This window comes from Zymoseptoria tritici, chromosome 12, assembly GCF_000219625.1.
Source record: "Zymoseptoria tritici IPO323 chromosome 12, whole genome shotgun sequence".
In the NCBI taxonomy this organism is placed as follows: Eukaryota; Fungi; Ascomycota; class Dothideomycetes; order Mycosphaerellales; family Mycosphaerellaceae; genus Zymoseptoria; species Zymoseptoria tritici.
The window spans coordinates 1,129,804-1,151,499 of NC_018207.1; the positions used below are offsets into that span (position 1 = coordinate 1,129,804).

The 21,696-nt window shown below is 53.3% G+C and overlaps 8 protein-coding genes across 8 annotated transcripts; 3 read left to right on the top strand and 5 right to left on the bottom strand.

The window, feature by feature from the left end:
* Positions 1-1,453: 1,453 nt before the first annotated feature.
* MYCGRDRAFT_97160 (uncharacterized protein) lies at positions 1,454-2,212 on the bottom strand (the record flags this gene model as incomplete). Its single annotated transcript, XM_003848042.1, has 1 exon — positions 1,454-2,212. The coding sequence occupies one exon, from the start codon at positions 2,210-2,212 to the stop codon at positions 1,454-1,456; it is 759 nt and encodes a 252-aa protein (XP_003848090.1).
* A 469-nt stretch (positions 2,213-2,681) lies between these two features.
* On the bottom strand, positions 2,682-4,532 carry MYCGRDRAFT_97161 (uncharacterized protein; the record flags this gene model as incomplete). Its single annotated transcript, XM_003848041.1, has 4 exons — positions 2,682-3,243; positions 3,552-3,612; positions 3,720-3,725; positions 3,977-4,532. The coding sequence occupies 4 exons, from the start codon at positions 4,530-4,532 to the stop codon at positions 2,682-2,684; spliced, it is 1,185 nt and encodes a 394-aa protein (XP_003848089.1).
* A 1,490-nt stretch (positions 4,533-6,022) lies between these two features.
* On the bottom strand, positions 6,023-8,152 carry MYCGRDRAFT_97162 (uncharacterized protein; the record flags this gene model as incomplete). Its single annotated transcript, XM_003848040.1, has 4 exons — positions 6,023-6,804; positions 7,132-7,169; positions 7,602-7,825; positions 7,964-8,152. 4 exons carry the CDS (start codon positions 8,150-8,152, stop codon positions 6,023-6,025), a joined length of 1,233 nt encoding a protein of 410 aa, XP_003848088.1.
* Positions 8,153-8,941: 789 nt separating this feature from the next.
* On the bottom strand, positions 8,942-9,457 carry MYCGRDRAFT_97163 (uncharacterized protein; the record flags this gene model as incomplete). The annotated part of the gene is made up of 1 exon (XM_003848039.1): positions 8,942-9,457. One exon carries the CDS (start codon positions 9,455-9,457, stop codon positions 8,942-8,944), a length of 516 nt encoding a protein of 171 aa, XP_003848087.1.
* Positions 9,458-11,228: 1,771 nt separating this feature from the next.
* Positions 11,229-14,079, top strand: MYCGRDRAFT_111537 (uncharacterized protein; the record flags this gene model as incomplete). Its single annotated transcript, XM_003847954.1, has 2 exons — positions 11,229-11,805; positions 11,861-14,079. The coding sequence occupies 2 exons, from the start codon at positions 11,633-11,635 to the stop codon at positions 13,803-13,805; spliced, it is 2,118 nt and encodes a 705-aa protein (XP_003848002.1).
* A 740-nt stretch (positions 14,080-14,819) lies between these two features.
* MYCGRDRAFT_97165 (uncharacterized protein) lies at positions 14,820-15,479 on the top strand (the record flags this gene model as incomplete). The annotated part of the gene is made up of 1 exon (XM_003847955.1): positions 14,820-15,479. One exon carries the CDS (start codon positions 14,820-14,822, stop codon positions 15,477-15,479), a length of 660 nt encoding a protein of 219 aa, XP_003848003.1.
* Positions 15,480-15,945: 466 nt separating this feature from the next.
* On the top strand, positions 15,946-17,508 carry MYCGRDRAFT_97166 (uncharacterized protein; the record flags this gene model as incomplete). The annotated part of the gene is made up of 1 exon (XM_003847956.1): positions 15,946-17,508. The coding sequence occupies one exon, from the start codon at positions 15,946-15,948 to the stop codon at positions 17,506-17,508; it is 1,563 nt and encodes a 520-aa protein (XP_003848004.1).
* A 1,162-nt stretch (positions 17,509-18,670) lies between these two features.
* LIP2 (lipase 3-like protein) lies at positions 18,671-20,936 on the bottom strand (the record flags this gene model as incomplete). The annotated part of the gene is made up of 4 exons (XM_003848038.1): positions 18,671-18,875; positions 19,295-19,892; positions 19,989-20,672; positions 20,729-20,936. The coding sequence occupies 4 exons, from the start codon at positions 20,934-20,936 to the stop codon at positions 18,671-18,673; spliced, it is 1,695 nt and encodes a 564-aa protein (XP_003848086.1).
* Between the last annotated feature and the right edge of the window lie 760 nt (positions 20,937-21,696).

Consider the following 21,696-nt stretch of genomic DNA (forward strand, 5'->3'; position numbering starts at 1 on the left):
AGCGAAACCGAGTCGGTCTCTGTCGGAGTAGACATGTTGGATGAGGATGTGGAGCGTGCTTGTTTCTCGATGGATGGAATGATGAAGTCCTTAAGAGGAAGAGACGATGTCTGCAGAGCGATGTATATCAGACGCTTTGTCATAAGGACCTCAGCAGGTTCCGTGCGGCCATCGATCGGTGCAGCATACCACCTCACGGATGCGGAGATTGAGACGTCCTCTTCATGCAGGCTTACGCTACGGAACAGGCGAGATCCAGCTCCAATGGTGGAGTTCCGGCTTCGGTTGCCAACAGTAAATGTGCGAATGGGAACCTGGCAAGACACATAAGAGAGGCATCATCTTTAGGCGAAGATTGACAGGTCGAAACGATGAGTGAACGGAGAGACGCAGAAAGCAAGGATGGAATCAAGAAGCGTTGATTGAAGGGTACAAATGTAATGTGAAAGGGGTTTGCAAAGATGGACCCGGACACATGCCGTAGCGTTCGCCGCTCCAATGGAGTGAGTACCGGGACATCGACATAAGACGAGGGGAAGAGACCGGATTGGCTAGCATGTCTCAGAGTTGCGTAAAGTGGAACCCGCATGGCTGCAAACGGACTGAGATCTGAAACGAGCACGAATGGAAGGCAAACGGCATGATTGCACTACAAACCAAGCGACCCAAGCCATCACCACGCCCAAAGTCTTCGACTGTAAGGACTCATTTCGCTACCCGATCTCGAATGCCGGTAGCTGGGCGACTTCTTCCCATACCCTTCAGCAAGAACCCGCCTCCGGGTTCTGCGCCTCTTCTCCACCCTTCCTTGTGATCCGCCGAGCATACATTGAGCCCGTGGAGACGGGCAGATTGGTGTAGAGTACTCCAGCAAACGCTGACTCTGTCCTCACTGCTCATTTCTTCCTTGCCTTCGGAAAGATCGAGGACATTCCCAGACGCCTTCTCTTGCTATTGACGGGAAAACCTTGTCCAAGACAGAAGCTTCCAGCTCGCTGGATTCCGGAGCACTCTGGGTGCGTGCAGTATTTGTCTCGTACTCGTGCGGTGGACGTCGAAGTGCTGTGGGATCGCGGTTGGCAATCAGGAAGCGTAACGTATAGATGAGGATTGCAAGACCGAAACCGGATCCGAGGACGATGTATGGGATGTTGAGGTCTCCTAGGAGATCGGAGATGACTGAGAGGAGGAACATCCTGACGTGGTTGCGATATGCCTTGGAAGGAGAAAAAGAAGAGGTGCAGATGATCTTTAGATATGCCTAAAGCGCTTGCTCCAGATGTAATTGCTTGATGGTACAATTGACAGCCTTTGTGTTCGACACTGTCCAGACCTCGCTGGATGGTTCCTGAATTTTGAGTGAACAGGACCGACGGACAGACTCCAGACTCGTCCTGAAGAGCAGCCCAGTGAACGCAGAGGAAAGACAAAAGGGATCCACGAGGCCTGGCTTTCACTCCTGCTTCTTTGACTCCTCTCCCTCGTCCCTCTTCGCTTTGAGGAACAATTTCCCCTTATCATTGATCCCCACCTGATGTCCCAACACCTCCATCTCGCGCCCGATTTTGCCGAATTCTTCTCCCATTGCCCTTTGTAGATTTACATCCCACTTCCTGCATGTAGAGCACTTCTTCGTCTGCGACTCACCCTTGAAAACCAACCTTATATCTGGTTCCTCGCCAACTATAGCTGGTCTCCGGTCGAAAATACTCATGGCACGCTGGATCTCCAGCATACGCAGCTTGAGACGAGCTTTCCGCTCTTCTGGAGTCTTCTTGTTCTTAGACTGTGATACTGTAGATCTCTCCTCAGCCTGATGCGTCTCTACCTGCTCGATGCCGATGGTTTGATAGTTCGTCTCAGTCGTTCTGGACCCCTCAATCGTTCCGATTTCGATCGCATCGCTCTTCTCAGTTGCTCTCATCGGTCTACTCGCCACTACAGTCGAGGCCTCACTCCCGCCTGTCATCTTTGACTTTCCTTGCCCAATGGTGCCAGGCGAATAGCCGACACAGCCATTGTGGACCTCCAGCAACTCCAATCTGGAGCGCAGAACGATCTTTTCGTGCGATACGCTCTCCGGAGATTGACGGCCCAGTGCCCAGCCGAGAGTGAAACAGACAAAGTTGAGGAGTAGGACGACACCTGCAATGGTGAGAATCGTGATGGGCGAGGAGTCTTGGCCAGGAGTCCAGCCGTATATGGGTGACATTTCGTGAGGAGGGCTCGTGGCGAAGTGGGATCTGATAGTGTCCCAGGAATGAAATCGAACGGAGATCGTTGTAGGTGGAAGAGGAACGAAGCATAGTGTGATGCTTTCATGCTTGAAGTAAAAAAAATAGGGTGACTCATGTTTGATGATGGTTGGCGGCGGATCGAACCAAGAAAGGAGATGGAGAAGCATTGGAAGTCTGTACCAAGATAGCGAAAGAAAGTGCTTCAACCATCGAGTAAGAGCTGATCCCGGACAGAAGAAAGATGGTGCAGAATGGAAAAGAAAAACCTTACATTCGTACTTCAGACCCCAGCTTTGCACGAAATGACGGGATACACCTCCACTATCACTCCCAGGTTCTCGACCTTTCACTGAAGTCCGGCCACTCAATAGTCTCTGCAGTACAATTCATCTCTCCCGAGAGCCCCAGTTCCCACAATAACCTTCCACCACAGAGCTCTGGGGCTCATGCGCCACTGATAAAGCACGAGATCAGGAGTCCGGTACCCAGTATACCCATCAAGCTGTTGAGTTGTGCTTTCAATACGATCCACATGTGCTGAATGCCCTGTCCAAGTCCGACGTTGATGCGGTGTATCATCGCGGCAAGCGCCTGCCGCTCAGCATCTGTAGTCCTGACAGCAAGAACGGAGACCAAGATCAGCAGAATGTTGCTGAGTAGAAGCTCCGCAGTCGTGCATTTGGCGAGCATGTAATCGTCGCCGATTGAGATGGCCGATGCAAAGGCGAGTAGAAAGGTGTATTTGGCGAGGAGGAGGGCCAAATTTCTGCAGATCAGGCTCTGGGAGGATTCGTACGGTCGACGAAGGGCGCGGTCTAGTAGCGTGTAGGCGACGAAGGCGAGGATGGACGCCCAAAAGAGGCGATTCAGGCCGAAGGTGAGGCTGCAGAGGAGAATGGACGTGGTTGAATGGTTGGTAGGTAGGTAGATGCTGGCGTGGACGTAATCTTGCTTGATGTTGAGGAGAGCAGCCTCGATGAGGTGGAGAACAATGAACAGCATTGCACTGCGAAGCAGAGATTCTTCGATGCTTTGGTGTGGAAGTGCGATGGTAAAGCCGATATGAAGTGAGGTTCGACGGAAGTATCTCGATGCCTTTCGGTCGTACTGAAGAATTGGAGGTGATTTGGATAAGGGAAAAGATCAGAGGAGAGAAGGAGAAATACATTCATCGATGGCATGGCTTGCAAGTGGCGACCTATGCAAGTGTCCCTGAGACTCATATAAGACAGCATTCGTAGATGAGACTTACTTACATCGCCGACCCAAGTACGTTTGCCGCCGTTGCCTCACCGTGCCAAGCCTTGCACATACTTGCATGCTCGACTCTTTGTCTTCTGATACTGCAGTAAGACATCTTGGATACCGAAGGCGCCTGTCTCGCATTTTAGCATCGTCAGAGTCTGGCCACCCAGAACACAATGCAGAGCAGAACAGAGGGGCACAGGAGGTGAAATGAGACAGATGCCTCCGCTCACCCACCTTGAGCTGCGCGGTTCGTCAGCGTCACTTGTACATCCGTTGTTTCCTCGGCCGCAGACTCTGACTCCTGCTCCTGGACCGATCGATACGTTCTTCTTTATCTTGACTTTCGAATCCGTCCCACGTCTCAGCATACTGCTTGTCGTCCATTTCTTGACCGAGCAACGCCACGTCCTGGTTCAATGCATTGATCGCCTTCATCACGGTGCCTAAAGTCTTCGTCCGTGGCCAAGAGGGAGAACGATTACCAGACGCACTGCGGGGTGGCCTGTTGGAAGATCTGGCGGGCGGACTGTCGTCCTTGATTTCGATCACCTCGCCTTTGTGGAAGGACCATTTACCTTCTCGTTCTGATTCCGACTGGTCTGCGTGACTTGACATGGGTTCTGAGTCGTAGCGTGAGTCGTAGCGTGCATCGATGTCTGAATCTGACGGAGAGTCAGGGATCGTCGGATCTCGTATGATTGTCCAGACAGGCGGAGACATTGATTTTGAAAGCCGCTCCGTCTTGATAGGTTTGCCTTGGGCGACTTTGCGTGTGTTTGCGCCAGTGATGAACGAGGGTAGAAATCTGAAGTACGATACACGATCTGTCTTATGGCCAGCGTTGATGGATGGGAGTCTGGAGGCGGAAGATTTGCGATTGCTTTTGCCTCTTGCCCGGCGAGGATGTGGCTTCGGAGCGTGCAGGTGACGAGCAGCGAGGTATCCAGAGACGGCGCTCACAAAGACGAGGATGAAGACGACACTAGCGATGTTCTGAGTGACCCAAGGGCTCATGGCAAGGAGCGAGTCGTTGAAAGCGTAATGCATCGTCGTAGTGGACAACGAGGGTCTTCTTTCTAGCGGCGTGAACGATTGGCGAAGTGACTAAGGATGAAGGTGATATACTTCCTCCTCCTGGAGATCATCAAACTCTTTGCTCGATGTCTTTGTACTGGTCCGTAACCCAAATTCTGTAACAAGCAGTCGCCTTCTCGGACGTGCGTGGCAGCAAAGCATCATGTCGGACGGATTCTCAAGTTCCATGGTGGGCGACATAGAGTCGATACGACGGTGTCGATATGACACGAGTTGGCCTATCAGAGAAAAGGCATGCTCGAGATCTGTGATGACATGGCGGCCGAGGTGAAGACGTCGTTGAAAAGTTTGGGGAGATCGAAGAGAGATGGTGCCTGAGGCAGAAACACCCCCCTGATCGTCCTCCCACCTCCCGCTTTCTCCTTGTCCACATTCTTTGCAAGCCGCTCTGCACACGACTACTGAAGCGCAGGACTACCAAGACTTGAACAGCTTGACCATTCCATCGATCGTCTGTGTTCGACAAGCAGGTACCTCCAGGAAGGGACATATCAAGCGTCGTTTATCCGTGCGGTTCACGTCAACGAGAAGAGCTCCGATCCAAGCCATGGATGTGTACGCCTGTCACACAGCCTCGGAGGCTACATGGATAGATGTTCACACCTTCTACACAGCCCTAAAGACTACGTGAAGCACGACGAGTGGTTCATTCCCTGGATCAGCCGTCTTCAAGCAAGGCTTCCGTCTTGCTGCATGACTTCGTAGATCACGCCTCGCTCATGGAGACACATTTATCTCCTGGGCTTGCGCTCACGAGTGCTTATCCTGGGGACTGTCTCGATGGACTTCATGTAGGCTGCGGGATCAGGGACTATGTCGAGCACAAGTGCAGGCACCATCAATCAGGGACAAGTGGCCATGTAGATAAGATAGTAGATATGCTTTTTTTGTTGGCATGGAGTCAGAGCCAACAGAACAGAACCCAGGTCACGGACAAATGGCAAGCTTTGGAGTCAATCGCCACCCAACGCATATTGGCATGATCAAACGAGGGCTCGAACTCGGGCATCACAACAACAACAACATCGGAACGACGACAGCATCCATCCATTCCCCTGCCAAAAGGGAATTCATTATCCATGTCTAACCGACCAAACAGCAAAAGAAACTCGCGAGTCCAGAAAACCCTCTGTCCATCTCGTTATATTATTACAAGCCCGATTTCTTACGAAGCGGCCAAATGGGTGGTTTTACTTGATTGGATGGAAGGGAAGTTTTGTGAAATATATACTTGATTCCTGCCCATTTGGAAGTCATACGGAGGCCTGGTGGGCGGCACGAGCTAATAAATAAGTATGGTGCATAGTTCCTTTTACGTTCGACCTTCTCCGCTGGAAGTCTGGAACACCAGACCTCAACATTACACAGTTTCCACCTCCTCAAAATCTCCTCTTTGTCCTCCGTCAACTCCTCTTGCCACTGATATCCAGCCATAATCCCACTCATCTATCATACGCTTCATTCTGGCACTCGGAGGTCTGCCCTTCCTCCCAAGGATACCGAGCTCTCAGTCTCAGCATGTAATCTACCCAGCCGCTACAGTCTCCCGGCATGCCACACTCATCCCACATGCTACAATCTCTGCCACATTTTCTCGCACTGCCATGTTCTATCGCGTACTGGAAAACAGGCAAATCAGGTCGGCACTGTGGAGGACGTTCGACAGGCTTCCTGGACATTCTGGTCCACAGCGTGACCTCTGGATCCGACGACTCTATTCCCGGCTCCTTCTTTATCAAGTCCTTCCCCGTGTCGCCGGCAGATCGATTCTCACGAGGGTAAGCTGCGGACTCCAAGGCAGTGATGAGTCGATCGAAGCAGAATTTGGGCCTCTCTGCTGTCTCCGAGCCATCTGCTGATACCCTCTCCTCATCTGCTGCCTCCACATCTCCGGTTGACTCATCATCCTCAATCAAGTCGCGATCCGAGAAATCGTCCCAGTCGTTCAACTCAGCACTATTCTCTGTCATCTCTGCGGCCTCAGTGCTCTCCTCCGTCGGTTTGCTCTTGTCTGGCTTATTGAAGGTGCCGGGCCCGTGGCTGCTGCCGATCTCGATGCTGTTCTCCATCTCATTTCCATCCTCCTCGGTCATTTCATCACACTGGACGCCGACTCTCAAACTCCCCTCTGCCTCAATGTCGAACACGGCGTTGCACCAGGACATTTCGGTCTCCAGAACATCCATCTGGAATTGTAGCATGATGCGGATGCTTTCTTGGAAAGCTGTCTTTGGAGTATAGCCAGCCGTCCTGCGGCCGAGCATGAAGGTGAAGACGCTCAGAATGAGAATGCCACACGAAGCGATGATTTTGGAAATGGTTGGAGCGCTCTAGCTGGGAAGAACGTGGTCGATGAGCAGCATATTGTGCTGTATCGTCCTGGAGCGGTTGTCGCCGACCAGCTCGTTGATTTGGTGGGAGCTGAGATTGATTCTGGTGTTGTGAGTCCGTCGCTTGATGTCAAAAAAATGGACCTGATGTTTGAAGCGGCAAAAGACAATAGATGCAGAGCTACATAAAGAGCTTCTCATTGACACTTCTCCAGCAGTACCTTGACTTTGATCAGACGATACACTGTCTTGCATCGGACTGGGACAGTGTGTTTACTTCGTCCGTGTCGCCGACAGCCAGGGAGAGACATGCTGGCAGCCCTTCCTACTGATTAGTCTTGAGCTCATGAGCGAAACATGACATTCGAGAACAACGAAGGGAAAGAGATGGCTTGTGGGCCCGATCATTCAGGAGACAGACGGAACGGGTGAGTAAGCCAATCCAAACCAATGCCTCGATAGATGTCTTACGCTCTTCTGACTTTCTATGATCCATCTCGTCCGCCTCCCAACAAGCACATTTCTGAACTTGAGACCCTCCTCGTGGCTTCTCCTCCCAAGCTCGATGTCAGACACGATCAATCTTACGTCGAACTCCTTCTCTCTTCCCTCATTCCCTACCAAGTCTCACCTGCTCACCATCTCCGCTCATCTACAATCCACCTCCAACACCCCAAACCTTCAAACGTACATATGCCCCACAACCGCTCTCTCGTTCTTGATCTGCGCCTGCGCTTTGATCTGCGCCTGCGCCATCTCGTACTGCGCTTTCAACGCCCTCACCATCTGCTCCTGGTTCCTTCCCAATTGTACAAGCCATTGGTTCGCTCTACCAGTGTGAGCGAGCAGCATCTCTGCTTTCTTCTCGATCGTCTCGACTTTCTTCTCCATCGCTTCCACGGGCTTCGTGATACTCTGTAGGGCATGATGGACTTGCGTTGCCGACAAGTCCTTGTTGCCGCAGTGGCAGGTCGGAGTCTCACTACCGGTCCGTAGAGTTGGGTTTATGTTAGCGATTGTCGTTTGATCTAGAGTGGGTGGTTCTAGTAGTACCTGGGATCTGGCGACGGAGATTTTATTGGATAGGTAGTGCCAGAGCAGGAAATGCATTATGTGTCCCGTAACCGCCATGCAGATGAGGAAGACAGCGATGACGACCAGGATTGAACGGAAGGGAAGCTGGGCGAAGGGGATGCTGGCGACATAGTCGATTGCGGGGCGGTAGCACATGCCTTCGGACATTGTAGCGAGTGTAAAGGGTGGCTCTTGGTGTATGCCGATCTGGTGGGTTGTGGGGATGTGGTTGTGGCGAAGATGAGGCCGATGGAAGGTCCTTGATATGAGGTGGGAAAGAAGAAAGCAAAATCAGCAGAAGGGTTTATATACCGCCCGCTCTGTCACAACGCTGTCAGGTCAGCAGGAATGCTGCTACCACGGTCTCTCTCTCTTGGTGTAGATGCACGCCATGAGCAACATCAAGATCAGCAGTAATGCTACTGCCATACTTCCTGCAGGTATGCGCTTCAAAACGGGCAAGTCGTAGCGATATCAACGGGTAGCAGCATAAGAAGGGGAGCGACAAAACAAGGGATTCGATCGATGCAACGCACACACGGGAAAAGTGAAGGTACGACCGAGAAGGCTTTCAATTTTAGTGGCGCAAAGTGTAAATCACCCGACATGTTGAAAGGGTCGCTGGAATGGGGATGGAGATGAATGCCGGCGGTCCTGCTGACGTCGCTTTTTCTTGCGGCTTGGCTGAAGCATTGTATGAGCAGGTGGGTATGTGGTTCTGCTGGTGGAGGTCTTGGTAGTGGTATTGCTGGCGGTGGTCTTGCTGTCGGTGGTCTTGCTAGAAGCGGTTCTGCTTGTCGCGAATGATGGGTCGGCCTCGTAGCACGTTTCGCGAGTTCGGCGGTTGTCGTCTTACGAATAGCAGGCGAACGAGAAAGCGAAGACGGAGATGCGGCAAAAGATTCATTGTAGGTGATGGCTGTGAACGGATTGCTGATGGGAATCCACATTGATCATTCAATTCGTCGGCCAGACTTCCGGGTGATAGAAATGCATACGCAGGATCATAAAACAAAACACAAATCGTTCGTTGAGCTCTCGAACCCATGCAACGAAGTACCTGCCGTTGTATTCGGTAGTCTTGGCCACGAAAGCAAAGGCGAGCATCAGGAATGCGTTGACGAGAATGATCTCTGCGGTAGAGCCGTGCACCAATAATGAATCGTTGGCCTTTGAGATAAGGGCTGCAGTCATGAGTAGGAGATTGTAGGTCGTGAAGTGCTCCACGAGACCTTTGAGCGCGATGGTGTTGCGAGACCATAGCGACACTGGGTGGCGATGGCCGATGTCTTTCATGGCCGAGATTGCGACTAGGAGGGCGGTCGAGACCACGAGACGGGCGGACATCCAGATGAGAGTGGAGAGGATGGCGGTTGTTGTGGAATGCTCCGCGGAGAGGCGGCTACTGGCTTGCTCGAAGGTGGTCTTGAGAGCGAGGAGGCAGAGCTCGATGGCGGAGAGGATGAACAGCATTGTGATGCGGTGAGAGGTTAAGTGGAGACTGTGGGATGGACGGTTCGCGAAGTTCTTGCTGGTGGAGACTGGGATCCGTTGAGCCGTATTGTCTGTTTGGCTTGGTTGTGGTATGACGAAAGCGAATAGAGCGAGGAGTGTGTCTGGAGAAGTCAGTGAGAAGCCGATTGGTATATATTTGACTGAGCATTCGCCCCTGTCTCATCCTGTACTTCCGTCCTGCAGTTCGAGCCTGCAAGATAGAGGACTGAGACCTGACCAAGACACAGGCTGGGCTTGAGACTGTCTCTCTTGATAGTCAACGGACATTCGTTTGCCGTTCACGCATTGACTGCACTTGCATGGTGTCCTTTGTGCCTGAAAATAGAAGTAAGACCGTCGCAGCGCCTGAATTTGGCCAGAATCCAGCAAAGAGACTGATCAAAAGGAAAGAGAGCAATGAAAACGAGAAAGGCGATCGAGAATCAAGATTCATCTTCAGAGCAGTAGATCCTCTCTCGGCAAATCCATAGATATCGCCACTGATGTATGTATTTACATGACTGCTGCCTCAACTGGAACCTTCGACATGCGTGCCGGCTGCGCCCATAGTTGAAGTGTCTCAACAATGTATTGATGCAGAAGTCTGAGAGTCTGCCTGGGATGAATTGGAGGCGAAGTTTGCTGTCTTACCTCGGATTGACGTTCGAGCTGCATGCTGCATGGTCGAAAGACAGAGTGCTGTAGAGATATGCTCCCACTTGGCCAACGTCCAATAATCTTAGAAAGCCTACTTCGAGAATAGGTAGCCGGGCCGCAGCTTGGTCAACACCGGTGCAGGAGATGAGAACAACTCATTCGCAGTATTTGTTGTTGCTCTGTGCCGCAGCCGAAAGGTGAGGTTCACGATGAACATGCCAGGGAGGTCCCTCATCGTCGACAGGGAAGTCAAGATTGGGCGTGGATGTGGCCGTGTCCTGCTCGGCTGCGAGATCATGAGTCGTTTGGTACACAACACAGCGCCGCAACTGTGTTACCCATCACGAAATCGCTGGGAGCGACATGGCCCATCGAGAAGTGGCGAAGAACAACAAACGTTTGATCACCTCCTCAAGCATTGCGGCGAAGCAAATGGAAGCTGCGTGGAAGCGGAGTTGGAAGCGATGAACTGTGGGTTCCCGGAGATTACCTTGACCATGGAACCAGGATGTTGTGTTTCTCAACGGGGACTAGTTGGCTGGCCGGGTGAACTGGTAAACGATTACGCAGACGGTCATGATTGCATGATGCCGCTGTATAAGCAGCACATTGACTTGTAACTCGGTGAAACGAAGTCGAGGCAACAAACATGTTGTATAGGGAGAGCCTCCGCGTGATTGCAGGACAAGAGAAACAGCCAATGAGAAAGTGGAGTATCCAACTGGGGGTCAAGGCGGTACCTGCAGGAGCAACTAAGCTTAACGTTGGGTAGCTTTTTCAACGTGCCGCCGTGGCGGCCATGCGTCGATTTCGATATGGTACTGATCGAACAATGGCAGAGCTGTAGTAGGTGAGTCGTCAAATTGTATACTGCTCAAAGAGTGTAAATACCGCAGAATGTGAATGTCCTATTGGACCTCGAAGAAGACGAACTTTCATCGGCTACTCGGGCGCAATGTCCTCTTTCCTTTCTGGGATGCTTCGCCAAGGAACGGCCGGTACCGCAGCCGCTAAGTTTCGCGCGAACTCCTTTCTCAGATCCGGTCTGGCCTCCTCTCCTCTTCGTCTCGTCGTTCTACCGCACAACGCCCGCAACCGACCGTCGAGGACATCGTTGTCTTCCCACTTTTACCTCACATTCCTTTACCATGGCTCCATAGTCCACCACACTCTTTACACCCCCACCGGCCTCACCTCAGTCATTCCTTGTACATAGCACCGCCGACCGGAACACATTCATTCACTACACGCCCCAGAACATCACGCGGACCGTATACTCCTGGAAGTGAACAACACCACGCCGCATCACCTCGAATCACAACCACAACACGCCTTTCACGACCCTCGAGCGATCACCAGAAGGAGATACAGTTCAGGACACCATACCACAGTCGACGCGTTCACGCGCAGGAGAGCATCACACCCGGTCACACCGCGCACGGGCAGAGTCGCGGTCGCAGAAACTCAGCCTTGGAACACTGCCTCATATCGGATAACATGTATATCCCGCGAGCGGAGGACTCGCGCGTGCAGCGCATGGTTGATGGCGCTGCAGCTGGTCTTCGCATAGTCGCCCGATCACTGGCCGAGCGAGCCGAGTCCAACAGCAAGGAGGATACGCCAAATGATCGAATGAAGGTGCAGAACATTGGAATCGCTCTCGGAGTCATGTGAGTAGAGAGGGAAGATCTGCCAGCGGGTGCCTCCATTCTAACGCCGCCACAGCATTCCCATCGGCGGCGCCATCATTGTTTTGACCTACCTCCACCGCAGACATGTCAAGCGACAACGCGTAGAAGACATGAACGACCCTCACAAATCGTTAGATTTCGGATTGGAAGGCCTGGGATCAATGCCTCCACAGGCACCCAAAAAGTCGAGAAGAGGGAAGAAAGGGCCCGAGATGATCGTCACAGATTTTGGAGGACCGACAGCACACCCATCAAAACGAGGACACGGCATGTCATTGGATCTAGGCGTACCCAGCCCGTATCTGCTCCCAGCTGGACTGCAAGGCTCTAAGGAATCAATACACAGCATGTCCCGCAACTACGACGAACATGACCCTTACCGCTCGGTCGCTATGATGCGACCTTCGGGCGAGACGGACAGATTTCGCGGTGATGATAAGGGCTCCGTCTACTCCATGTCCACCGGAAATCGATCCGCATTACCACAGGACCGTGCCTCATTAATCGCGAACGCTCGTCCGATGTCCATCACACCCAGCAAGCGGAGCGACCCGGCAACATCCCATCCATCAACACCTGCAGACGTATCGCCCCGCGATTCACACAGCCCGATCTCTCGCACGCGCTCACCTCTGGCAAAACTAAGCGTGGACGAGACCGCAATCGCCGAGAAACAGCTAGAACCATTGCCTTCGCCTCCCACCGTGCCGGAGGTCGCGTTGATGATGCCTCCGCCGAGAAAGTCATCTACCATGCCCGTCCCTCCTCGCCAAGATTCCATGACCATACCACAAATCAACCGACCAGAATCGAGCAATTACGACGAGACTGACATCCGTGGATCTATCATGCCGAACGTGGTCATCGACGAGCCATACGACGTTGACCCATCGAGCATCTACGCCGACTACTCTTACGACGAGCCAGAAGACCAAGGACTCGCTCTGCACGCGCCTCAGCCACAACGACTTTCTGTTATGGCCGCCGGCTCCCGTCTTTCCATGGTCGATGCTCACCGTCTCTCCACAGCAGGCGGCAATCGTCTCTCCATCATGGGCGCAGGCAACAGACTCTCCGTGATGGGCGCCCGTCCTCTCCCTGCAGACATGCCCGAAGACAATCCAGAGATCCGCGCGAATAGAATCCGCTCGTTCTACAAGGAATACTTTGACGACTCCAAACCCCTCCCCGCCAACGCATACTACGAGGACGAATTTAACAATGACCTTCTCGAAGGGGTCGTCTACGATCCAGATTCCGGCGGCTTCTACGCCCCTGATGTGATGCCATACGCCCAACCCGTCGGCCGCCGCGCCATGACTCCTCCACCACGCTCAAAACCTCGCGTTTCTGGCCCGAACTCTCCTCTTCCATACCCAGGCCAGCACGTCCGCAAATTCTCCTCCCACTCTACCATGTCCGGCGGTCGCGGACCAATGGGATACGGAGGCGGACCAGGCGCGCGCGGCAGACCGATGGTCCCAGCCAAGAAACTCCCTCCACCAATGCCCTTGCAATCTCTCCCCACCCCTCACAAACTCGGCCAAGACGTCTGGATTTCCAACCCCATCGATTTCGCTCCTCCGTCTTCCATCCGAAATGTCCAGAACGGCGCTCGTCCAGACTCACCCTTCGGCACGGCAAGACCATACTCCCCATCCGTCCGCGCCTTCACACCTCTCGCATCCTCTTTCGACGCATTAGCAGTCCTTCCATCACCGCACGATCTGCGGAAGAGCGGAACGTTCACGGCGTTGGACTTTGCTCCGCCGAGCAGGATGCGGGATCCGGCTATGATGGGTGGTGGAAGCGACGCGGGGAGCATCAGGAGTAATCGCAGTGGCATTTCTGCGATGCAGCACCAGGCCGTGAGAGAGGGCGCGTATAGAGTCAGCAGGATCCCGAAGGAGTTTGTGGCAAGTCGAGAGGATTTGTCGGGACAGTTGAGGCCGAAGATGGATATGGTTTCGAGGGCGTAGATGGTGCATATTGGTGGTGACGATGGACATATGGGTGTAATTCTGACTGTTGTTTGAGCGAGGCATAACAGCATGGGAATTGGAGTGGCATTTCGTCGTTGCTGAAGGAGCGAATGCATTGAAGTTGCAGCGATTTGTGGATTATCTCGGCACATCATGGGGTATGGGCTGGGAGATCATTGGGAAGGAGGCTTCTTTCTGCTTCTTCTGACCGACATGTGAACGACTGCTATACAATTATAAAGGACGGTGTATTATTCTGTCTTTTTTCTTCAGGGCCCTTTTGCCGATCTCTAGCCATGAATTGGTAGCACAGGTTCCGACAGCCCGGTGTTCACTGGACAAGACTTCGCTCTCCTTTTTGGCTCTCATGAACGAGTTTAAGCTGCCCCGATCCGACAGTACAGTGCTTGCTCGGCATGGCCCAAGGTTCAGGCACCTGAACTGGACGAGAGATACTGGCTTCGAATCTACGTTGGAACGGCAAGCAAGGCGAGGTGAATGGAGATATCTGGAACTCGTTTTGAGACGCAAACCAGGAGCTTACAGCCATGTGGGATCGAAGGCGCGATGCTTATCCGACAAGGCTCGCGGTTCACTCATCTGAACAGGACGAAAGACACTGGCTTCTTGTAGTCTGGAAAGGCAAGCAGAACGAGGTGTATGCAGACCTGGAACTCGTCGTGAGACGCAAACAAGGATGGAAACCCGGGCTTTGTCTGGACGGTGAAGGCAGCTCCCCTGATTTCATCCACCTGAATAGGACGAAAGACACTGACCTCTTTTACCTGGGAATTAGCAAACTTGTTCTGAGACGCAGGGAGGTATGGAAACATGGCTTTGTCTGGGTGGTGAAGGCAAACATGGAGATGGAAGGGTGGTGGAATGATATGGAGTATAAGAGCGCTTCAAAAGCGTTACACTTCTCTGCTGATCATCCTTCTTCCTCCAGCTCAACTTCATCCAGCTCACATCCAACATCCAGCTCTTCACATCCACTATTTAAGCAACAACATGCTCGTCACCGTCGTCGAACATCTTGCTTGCTACAGCGGCCTGATGCTATTAGAATTGATAAGAGCGCTCTTCGAAGTCTTCGCTATCATATGCGGCGCTCTCTTGATCGTACAGCTTTCCGGCTTCTTATCCTATGCCTTGACTTTCATTGCCGTCGTGGCAGTCGCTTTGCTTTTCGATGAAGGATATCTATATACCCAGGACGAATCGGCTGCGCGGACCGAAGTCAGTTCCAACGCCGAATCAGCAGTCGACAAGAAGAGCCATCCGGAAACGAGTACCAGAGAAAAGACCGGCGCCGCGACTGAGAACCTCAACGCCGTCCCAATTCTCGAACAGCCCAATATCATCACCGAGCCAAATGACAGCACCATTTCAGGCCCGAATGAAGAATCAAAGCGCGAAGCCGACGACAAGCCCGACCAGTCGAACTCCATATTCGACGAAGAGGTTGTCAATGCAGACGCCGCGATAGCCATGGCAGTAGCGATCGCAAAAGCCAGCGACATCACTCTCAAAGAGAATCGACCAGTCTACAAGACCAAAGTCGAAATTTTGCAAGATTTTCTGGCTGTGATGAGAGCCGTTGAACAGACTGGCCGTGAATATCTCGACGAGCTTCTTCGCAAGGACGAGGATGATCATGCTACGGCATGATTGTGCAGTTGTCGCGATTCGGACGATTGGCGCAGAGGTAAGGAACGTGGTGCGTTCGGGGCCGATTTCTTGACAGGATGGTAGAGACGGGAAGGCTTGTGTCTGTGGAAGGAAGAAATGCTGGGCTCGGTGTTCAGTCAAGTTGCCGCCGAAGATCAATGTGTATGACATGCAGAGTGGACATTAATGTAAGCAACTGTTTCCACACCCTCGATTCTGAGACAAGTCAGCCAGCACGAAGAAAGTCTCAGATATATCTATGCCCAGCACTCGTGTGTACAGTGTCAGATGGGTTTAATAGGTTGTCTTGGAAGACTGTCTCACCGGACCTGGTGGACACAGACGGAAGTACATATATCGAGAAGTCGACCTTCTATCTCCTCTGATCATTAATCTACTCTTAGACCACATCGACACGACCTTCACGCTGCCATCAAGCAACTCCAAACAGCTCCAAACCGCCAAGATGTTCTTCGTGCTCATGGCCATCGGTGCGCCGCTCATACAGACCCTTCTCGACCACGCTCCCTCCACATCGCCCTTGTTCCTCTTGCTCGCCCTTCTGGACCTCCTCGCAACGGTAGCTATCGTCTTCTACCATGTGCAGAAGTCACCAGAGATCACCGCCTTCGGCATACTCTGGACGGAGTCGGTCCGCCTGTACGAAGTTCTGCTTTGCTTGCTTGCTTGCTATGCGGAGTTCAACCTCTTCTTGGCCGAGGAGGGGGCTCCGGACATATTCGCGTTGCTGACCTTGATCAACGTAATCCTGTTCATCGTGTTCTTCGGGGTTTGTTGCGAACTGCGACGGGTGCTGGAGTACGATTTTGCCCATGTGAAGCCAGAAAGCGGATCAGGCCTGGGACAATCGCGAGTACCAACATCCAGAATGGCGACCGATCCACCGACAGGCATCAACGACGCTATTGCAGAGAAGGATGCGGAGATCGTGCGATTGAAGAAAGATCATCGAGCTGCGATGACGCAGGCGGGAATCGCACATGCTAACAGCATAACGATCTTGGAGCAGCAGATTGAGAATCAAAATACGGAGCTCAGGACTTTGGAAGAGAAGGCCAGAACGACCATGGAATCCGAACGCCCTTCAGCGACCGACTTGCTGGAAAACGCCTTCAAGATGAAGAACGGAGAAATTGCACAGCTGAAGCGAGATCATCAAGCCGCGCTGGCCCAGGCCCGGGTCGATGGCGACAAGAAGGTCTGTCGTCATCCGCTATTCAAGGAGGCGATGGCCACTTTGAAAGCGGGTTCGGAAGCGAGAACGGAAGCGTCGAACTTGCTGGCGATATCGTCGGACACCATCAAGAAGCTACTAGCCGAGAGAGCGGCCCTTCTGAAATCGAGCGTGACCTCGAGACAAAAAGACAAGGAGAACGTGGACAGTAGCTACAACGCAGGCGGTGATCTAGCAACCCTTCGCCCGGAAGCAGCCTCCACGACCGACGACACTGCTGGTCTTGAGTTCAAGGGAAAAGTCACTGCGATCATGGAGTCTGGATGCTCGGTGCCGGAACATCGACATCTTGCACCGGATTTGGGCACGGAGACGCCGACCGGTGAGGACATCAACAGCAACAAGGAGCTCTGTGGTGTTTCTGAACACAAGAGGCTTTGTCGTGATCCAGGACACAATCAGATGAAGGCCGATCTGATAGAGGCTGCAGGCTTTATTGATTATGTGGCACACGCTCTCGAGAGCAATGATGTGGAAAAAATGGCCACTCTGAAATCGAGCGTGGCCTCGAGACAAAGAAACAAGGAGAATGTGGATAATGGTCACAACGCCGGCAGCGGTCCAGCAACCCTTCGCACGGGAGCGTCTTCCACTATCGATGACACTGCCGGCCTTGAGTTCAAGGACCTGGCCAAGCTGCAGGTCAACCATTCTCTTCAAATAATCGACGGGAGCGTGACCATTGAAGAGAACCAGCTGAATGACGAAGGCGACGGGGGAGAATTGCGTCTGAGCTTTGTTTCGGGCGGAGCGCAAAGGAGCAAGTCTGGCTAGGCGGGAGGAGAAGCGATAACAGAAGAGTGTACGCTGTGTTTGACTCGTTGTTTGATCGGCACCAGTGTGGCGAGACTGTTCAAGATCGGAACATGCCTCGCTTTGGCAAAGGGCGAAGTGGTTGGAGCGAGGACAACTTGGGGAGCTCGTAGACCAGAGGTGGACATGGACCCAACGCAAGCAATTAACTCCCAGATTTTATGACTTCGTCTCATGGATCAATGTCGGCCGAGATTCAATGTCGGCCGAGATTCAATGTCGGCCGAGATCTCGCCCGAGAATCAATGTCGCCCGAGAGTCAATCTCGCCCGAGAGTCAATGTCGCCCCAGAATCAATGTCGGCCGAGATCTCGCCCGAGAATCAATGTCGGCCGAGATCTCGCCCGAGAGTCAATGTCGCCCGAGAGTCAATGTCGCCCCAGAATCAATGTCGGCCGAGATCTCGCCCGAGAATCAATGTCGGCCGAGATCTCGCCCGAGAATCGATGTCGCCCGAGGTCTCGCCCGAGTACATTCTTTCTTTTCAGAGTCGCAGGCATACTGAGCGGATCCCAAAGCGTACATCAATACATGTCTCCGCACCTTCGAGCACGTGTGCAATCCAGCAGTGCCCTTCGAACCCATCTACGAAGACAGTCCTTCAATCATCCTAAAGACTCTAGCGCTGGAATTTTCTTGACATATCGACTACTTCAGACCAATGCCGCCTTGACCGCAGATGTCGACCTCTTCGAGGGACTCCCGTGGAGACCTCACTCTTGGAGAAAAGGGCCTATTCAACTCCAATTCCGTAGAGCGGAGCCTCTTCGAGTGCATCCCCCCATGGCTAGTGGGTTTCCTGGTTTCGAATTCCTTCGTCAATACCACGCCGCCTGCCCTCAGCCTGCGCTCCTAAAAGACCTGTTCCAGAGCAAGCCAGGGTACGGTTTCATTCTCAGTACGGCAAGGCTACTGGCCAGAGAGGGACACGAATCGAAAGCCAGATGGGTACTCGGTCTTGGCCTCGCAGAGATGCCGGGCTTTTTCGACAGGACAGGCCGACCTCACGATTCATCACATCACCCGCCTCTGGGGTTTGATGATCGCGAATCAGAGCGTATCGATGGCTATCATGACCGCTTTGAGAAGGGGCAAAGCTATGAGGACTGGATCAAGGGTGCAACTACCGGGCGATTGATTCTCGGCCGACATTGATGCTCGGCCGACATTCTCCTCGGCCGACGGCCGACATTTGATCTCGGGCGACATCTCGGCCGATGCTCTCCTCGGCCGACATGTATTCTCGGGCGAAATCTCGGGCGACATTCTCCTCGGCCGACATGTAATCTCGGGCGACATCTCGGGCGACATTCTCCTTGGACGACATTCTCCTCGGTCGACATATATTCTCGGCGGACATATATCCTCGGCCGACATATATGCTCGGCCGACGTATATGCTCGGCCGACGTAGGTGCTCGGTCGACATCCTCCTCGGCCGACATCCTCCTCGGCCGACATCCTTAATGCTCGGCCGACCACCTCCTCGGCCGACATTAATTCTCGGCCGACACCCTCCTCGGCCGACATTGATTCTCGGCCGATCCAAGCAGATCAAAACCTGGATACAAAAGCCTCCTCGATTCAGAGTGGGTTAACATTCAAGATCTCCGCGAAGAAGAAATATCATGACGAGGCGAGAGAAGTACTCTTCATTCAGAGATTGACGACTACCGCTACGCTTTGCTGATCAACCCTCCGCTGGCAAGACCGTCAAGTAGAACGCATTGCTTCTGATCGAATCTGACCTGGTGGCCTTGTATTGGTAGCATCCCGGCGTGCTCGGCACCACAAACGTAGCCCGACCGTTGGCATCGGTAATTACGCCGGCGATCGAAGCATCAGAGATAGGAATGCCGGACTGCCCGTCTATCACGGTCACACTCACCGTCTGCCCCAGCCGCAGGACCTGGTAATCCTGCTCAATGCGAAGGAAGTAATTGGCGTTGAACGCATTGTATGCCCAGAGACCTTCACTGTTTGTATCGATTGCATCTTCACAACCGCCGGCGGGGGTGAACTGGAACTCTTGGAGCACGCCCCAGTATCGATTGGAACCATCGTTGGAGTCACTGTTGCCGATGCGAGAGATAAAGAAGTCATCGAACTGATTGGAGTATGTTCCGTCATAGGTGAAGCCGTTGACCCGGGCGGCAGCATCGATTTGCGTAATGAGTGTGCCGCCCGGAGTGGGATTGGCGCCGTTGTTGGTACCGTCGCACTTGTGGGTGCCACCGTTTGGAGTGGTGATGTCCTCAGCCCCAGACGCTATGCAGCCGTCCCAGAGCGTACCCTCGCTGTCCTTGCCCTCGATACGGAAGCGAGCGAGAGTCTGTCCTGCTGGGGCTGGACCAGCGCATGTAACGGTCCCGGAGCCTGGAGCGGTAGGAGAAGGAATACCGCATGATGTCACACTAATATAGCTTGTGGTTGTGGACGTACAGGTCGCAGTGGTGTCGGTTGTGTAGACAGTCGACGTTGCAGGCGTGGGACCCGCACCGCCTGACACGGTCGTTATGGTGGTGACCGTCACGGCTGGAAGGGCTGTATTGACAGTGCTGGTGACGGTCGTTTTCAGGGCGGCGAGGGTCTTGGTAGTAGTAGTGACCGTTTTGCTGGTGGTTGTTGAGACCGTCACGGATGTGAGCGACGTGAGGAAGCAGGAGCAGGCCGAGCTGATCTTTTGTTCGAGGCCTTGACTGGAGCATCCGGACGACAGCTGTGGTGGAATCGCAGGTTTCTGCGCCGGCTGTCCTGACGGCAGGGCGTCTCGCTTCGCATTTGTCCGCGTGAAAGTCGGATAGTTGACCACGGGATTGACAGCCGATGTGGCTGTGGTGGAGCACAGAGTGTATACGGTCGAGACAGTTCCGGTGGTGATTGTATCGGTCGTCTGGGCTGGAGTCGTTGTCACTGTGCTGATGAAGGTACTGGTGGCAGCAGAACCAGTAACCGTGATAGTCTTCGTTGTGGTAGCCAGAACGGCAGGCACAGTTGTCGTGGCAGTGATCGAAATTGTCGAGACTTTTGTGACTGTGCCAGGGTATTTGTTGATGTACTTCTGGCAGAACGCCGACGCTGTAGGCTTGTACTGAGCGGGCAGATTGGCCGAAGCGAAGCACTTGTCTGCAGGGGTTGATGTTCAGCGATAGCATGTGTTGAAAGAGCCACATGGTACATACCGGCGTTGCACTTCTGCGGATAGGCAGGCGGTGGTTTGTAGGCCGGCGGTGGTTTGTAGGCCGGCGGTGGACTGTAGGATGGCGGCTTGTTGTAGGACGGCGGCTTGTTGTAGCTGGGCGGGCTACCGTAGCTGGGTGGACTTGAGGGAGTCGCCTGCACCTGGAGGGCGCTGACGACTAGTAGCAGAGCGTTTATGAAAGTGACCATTGTGAAAATCTTGACCGGAGGATTTGGCTGATTGAAGAAACGACAATCGTCACGAAGGAAGAATCGGGAAACATTAAGAACATGTCGGTCGGGGCGAACAGCACGAGATACTTATCTTGCCACGCGAGGCATTATTGTTGCTGTCCATCGATGTTGTCCTCTCCTTGCCGCTCCCGACGATTTCTGGGGAAATGAAGCGGATTCTCAGCTGAGTCGAAGCAAGCCACACGGACGAGACAGGTCAGACTGAACCAGAGGATGGCCAACTTTAGCGAGGGCTGAAAGCTAAGCGGATTCGGAATGGAGTAGCCGATAGCTCGGTTGCAAGGCGCATGATACTCCTTCCAGACATTGGGCGCTCCGAAGCCGAGGTGCTCAAAGCATACAAGTGATAGAGCAGTAGCAAGCTGCGTGATTCAAAGACAACTGACAGAAAGCTTGAGATCTGCGGACGGCACACAAGGGATGTGTACCACGCTTCCCTCAACGAGCAGGGCTTTATCGTCTGCGAGCGTTCTACCGTCTTCCAGATACCAAAAGCCTTGCTCGGGATACTCGATTGGAGGGGTTACAAGCTTCGAACGGAGGTCTGGACTCGGGACACTGGATTGAAACCTGTCGTGGATTTGTCCATGGGCCTGATTGGGAAGGAAAGAATGTAAGTCAGCTGTCACCATCCCGTGCACCATTCGTCGGGACCCCACGTTCAGCCAGCTGGAAAGTGCGATCTAGTCTTCGATCCGAAGAGTTGAAACTCTGT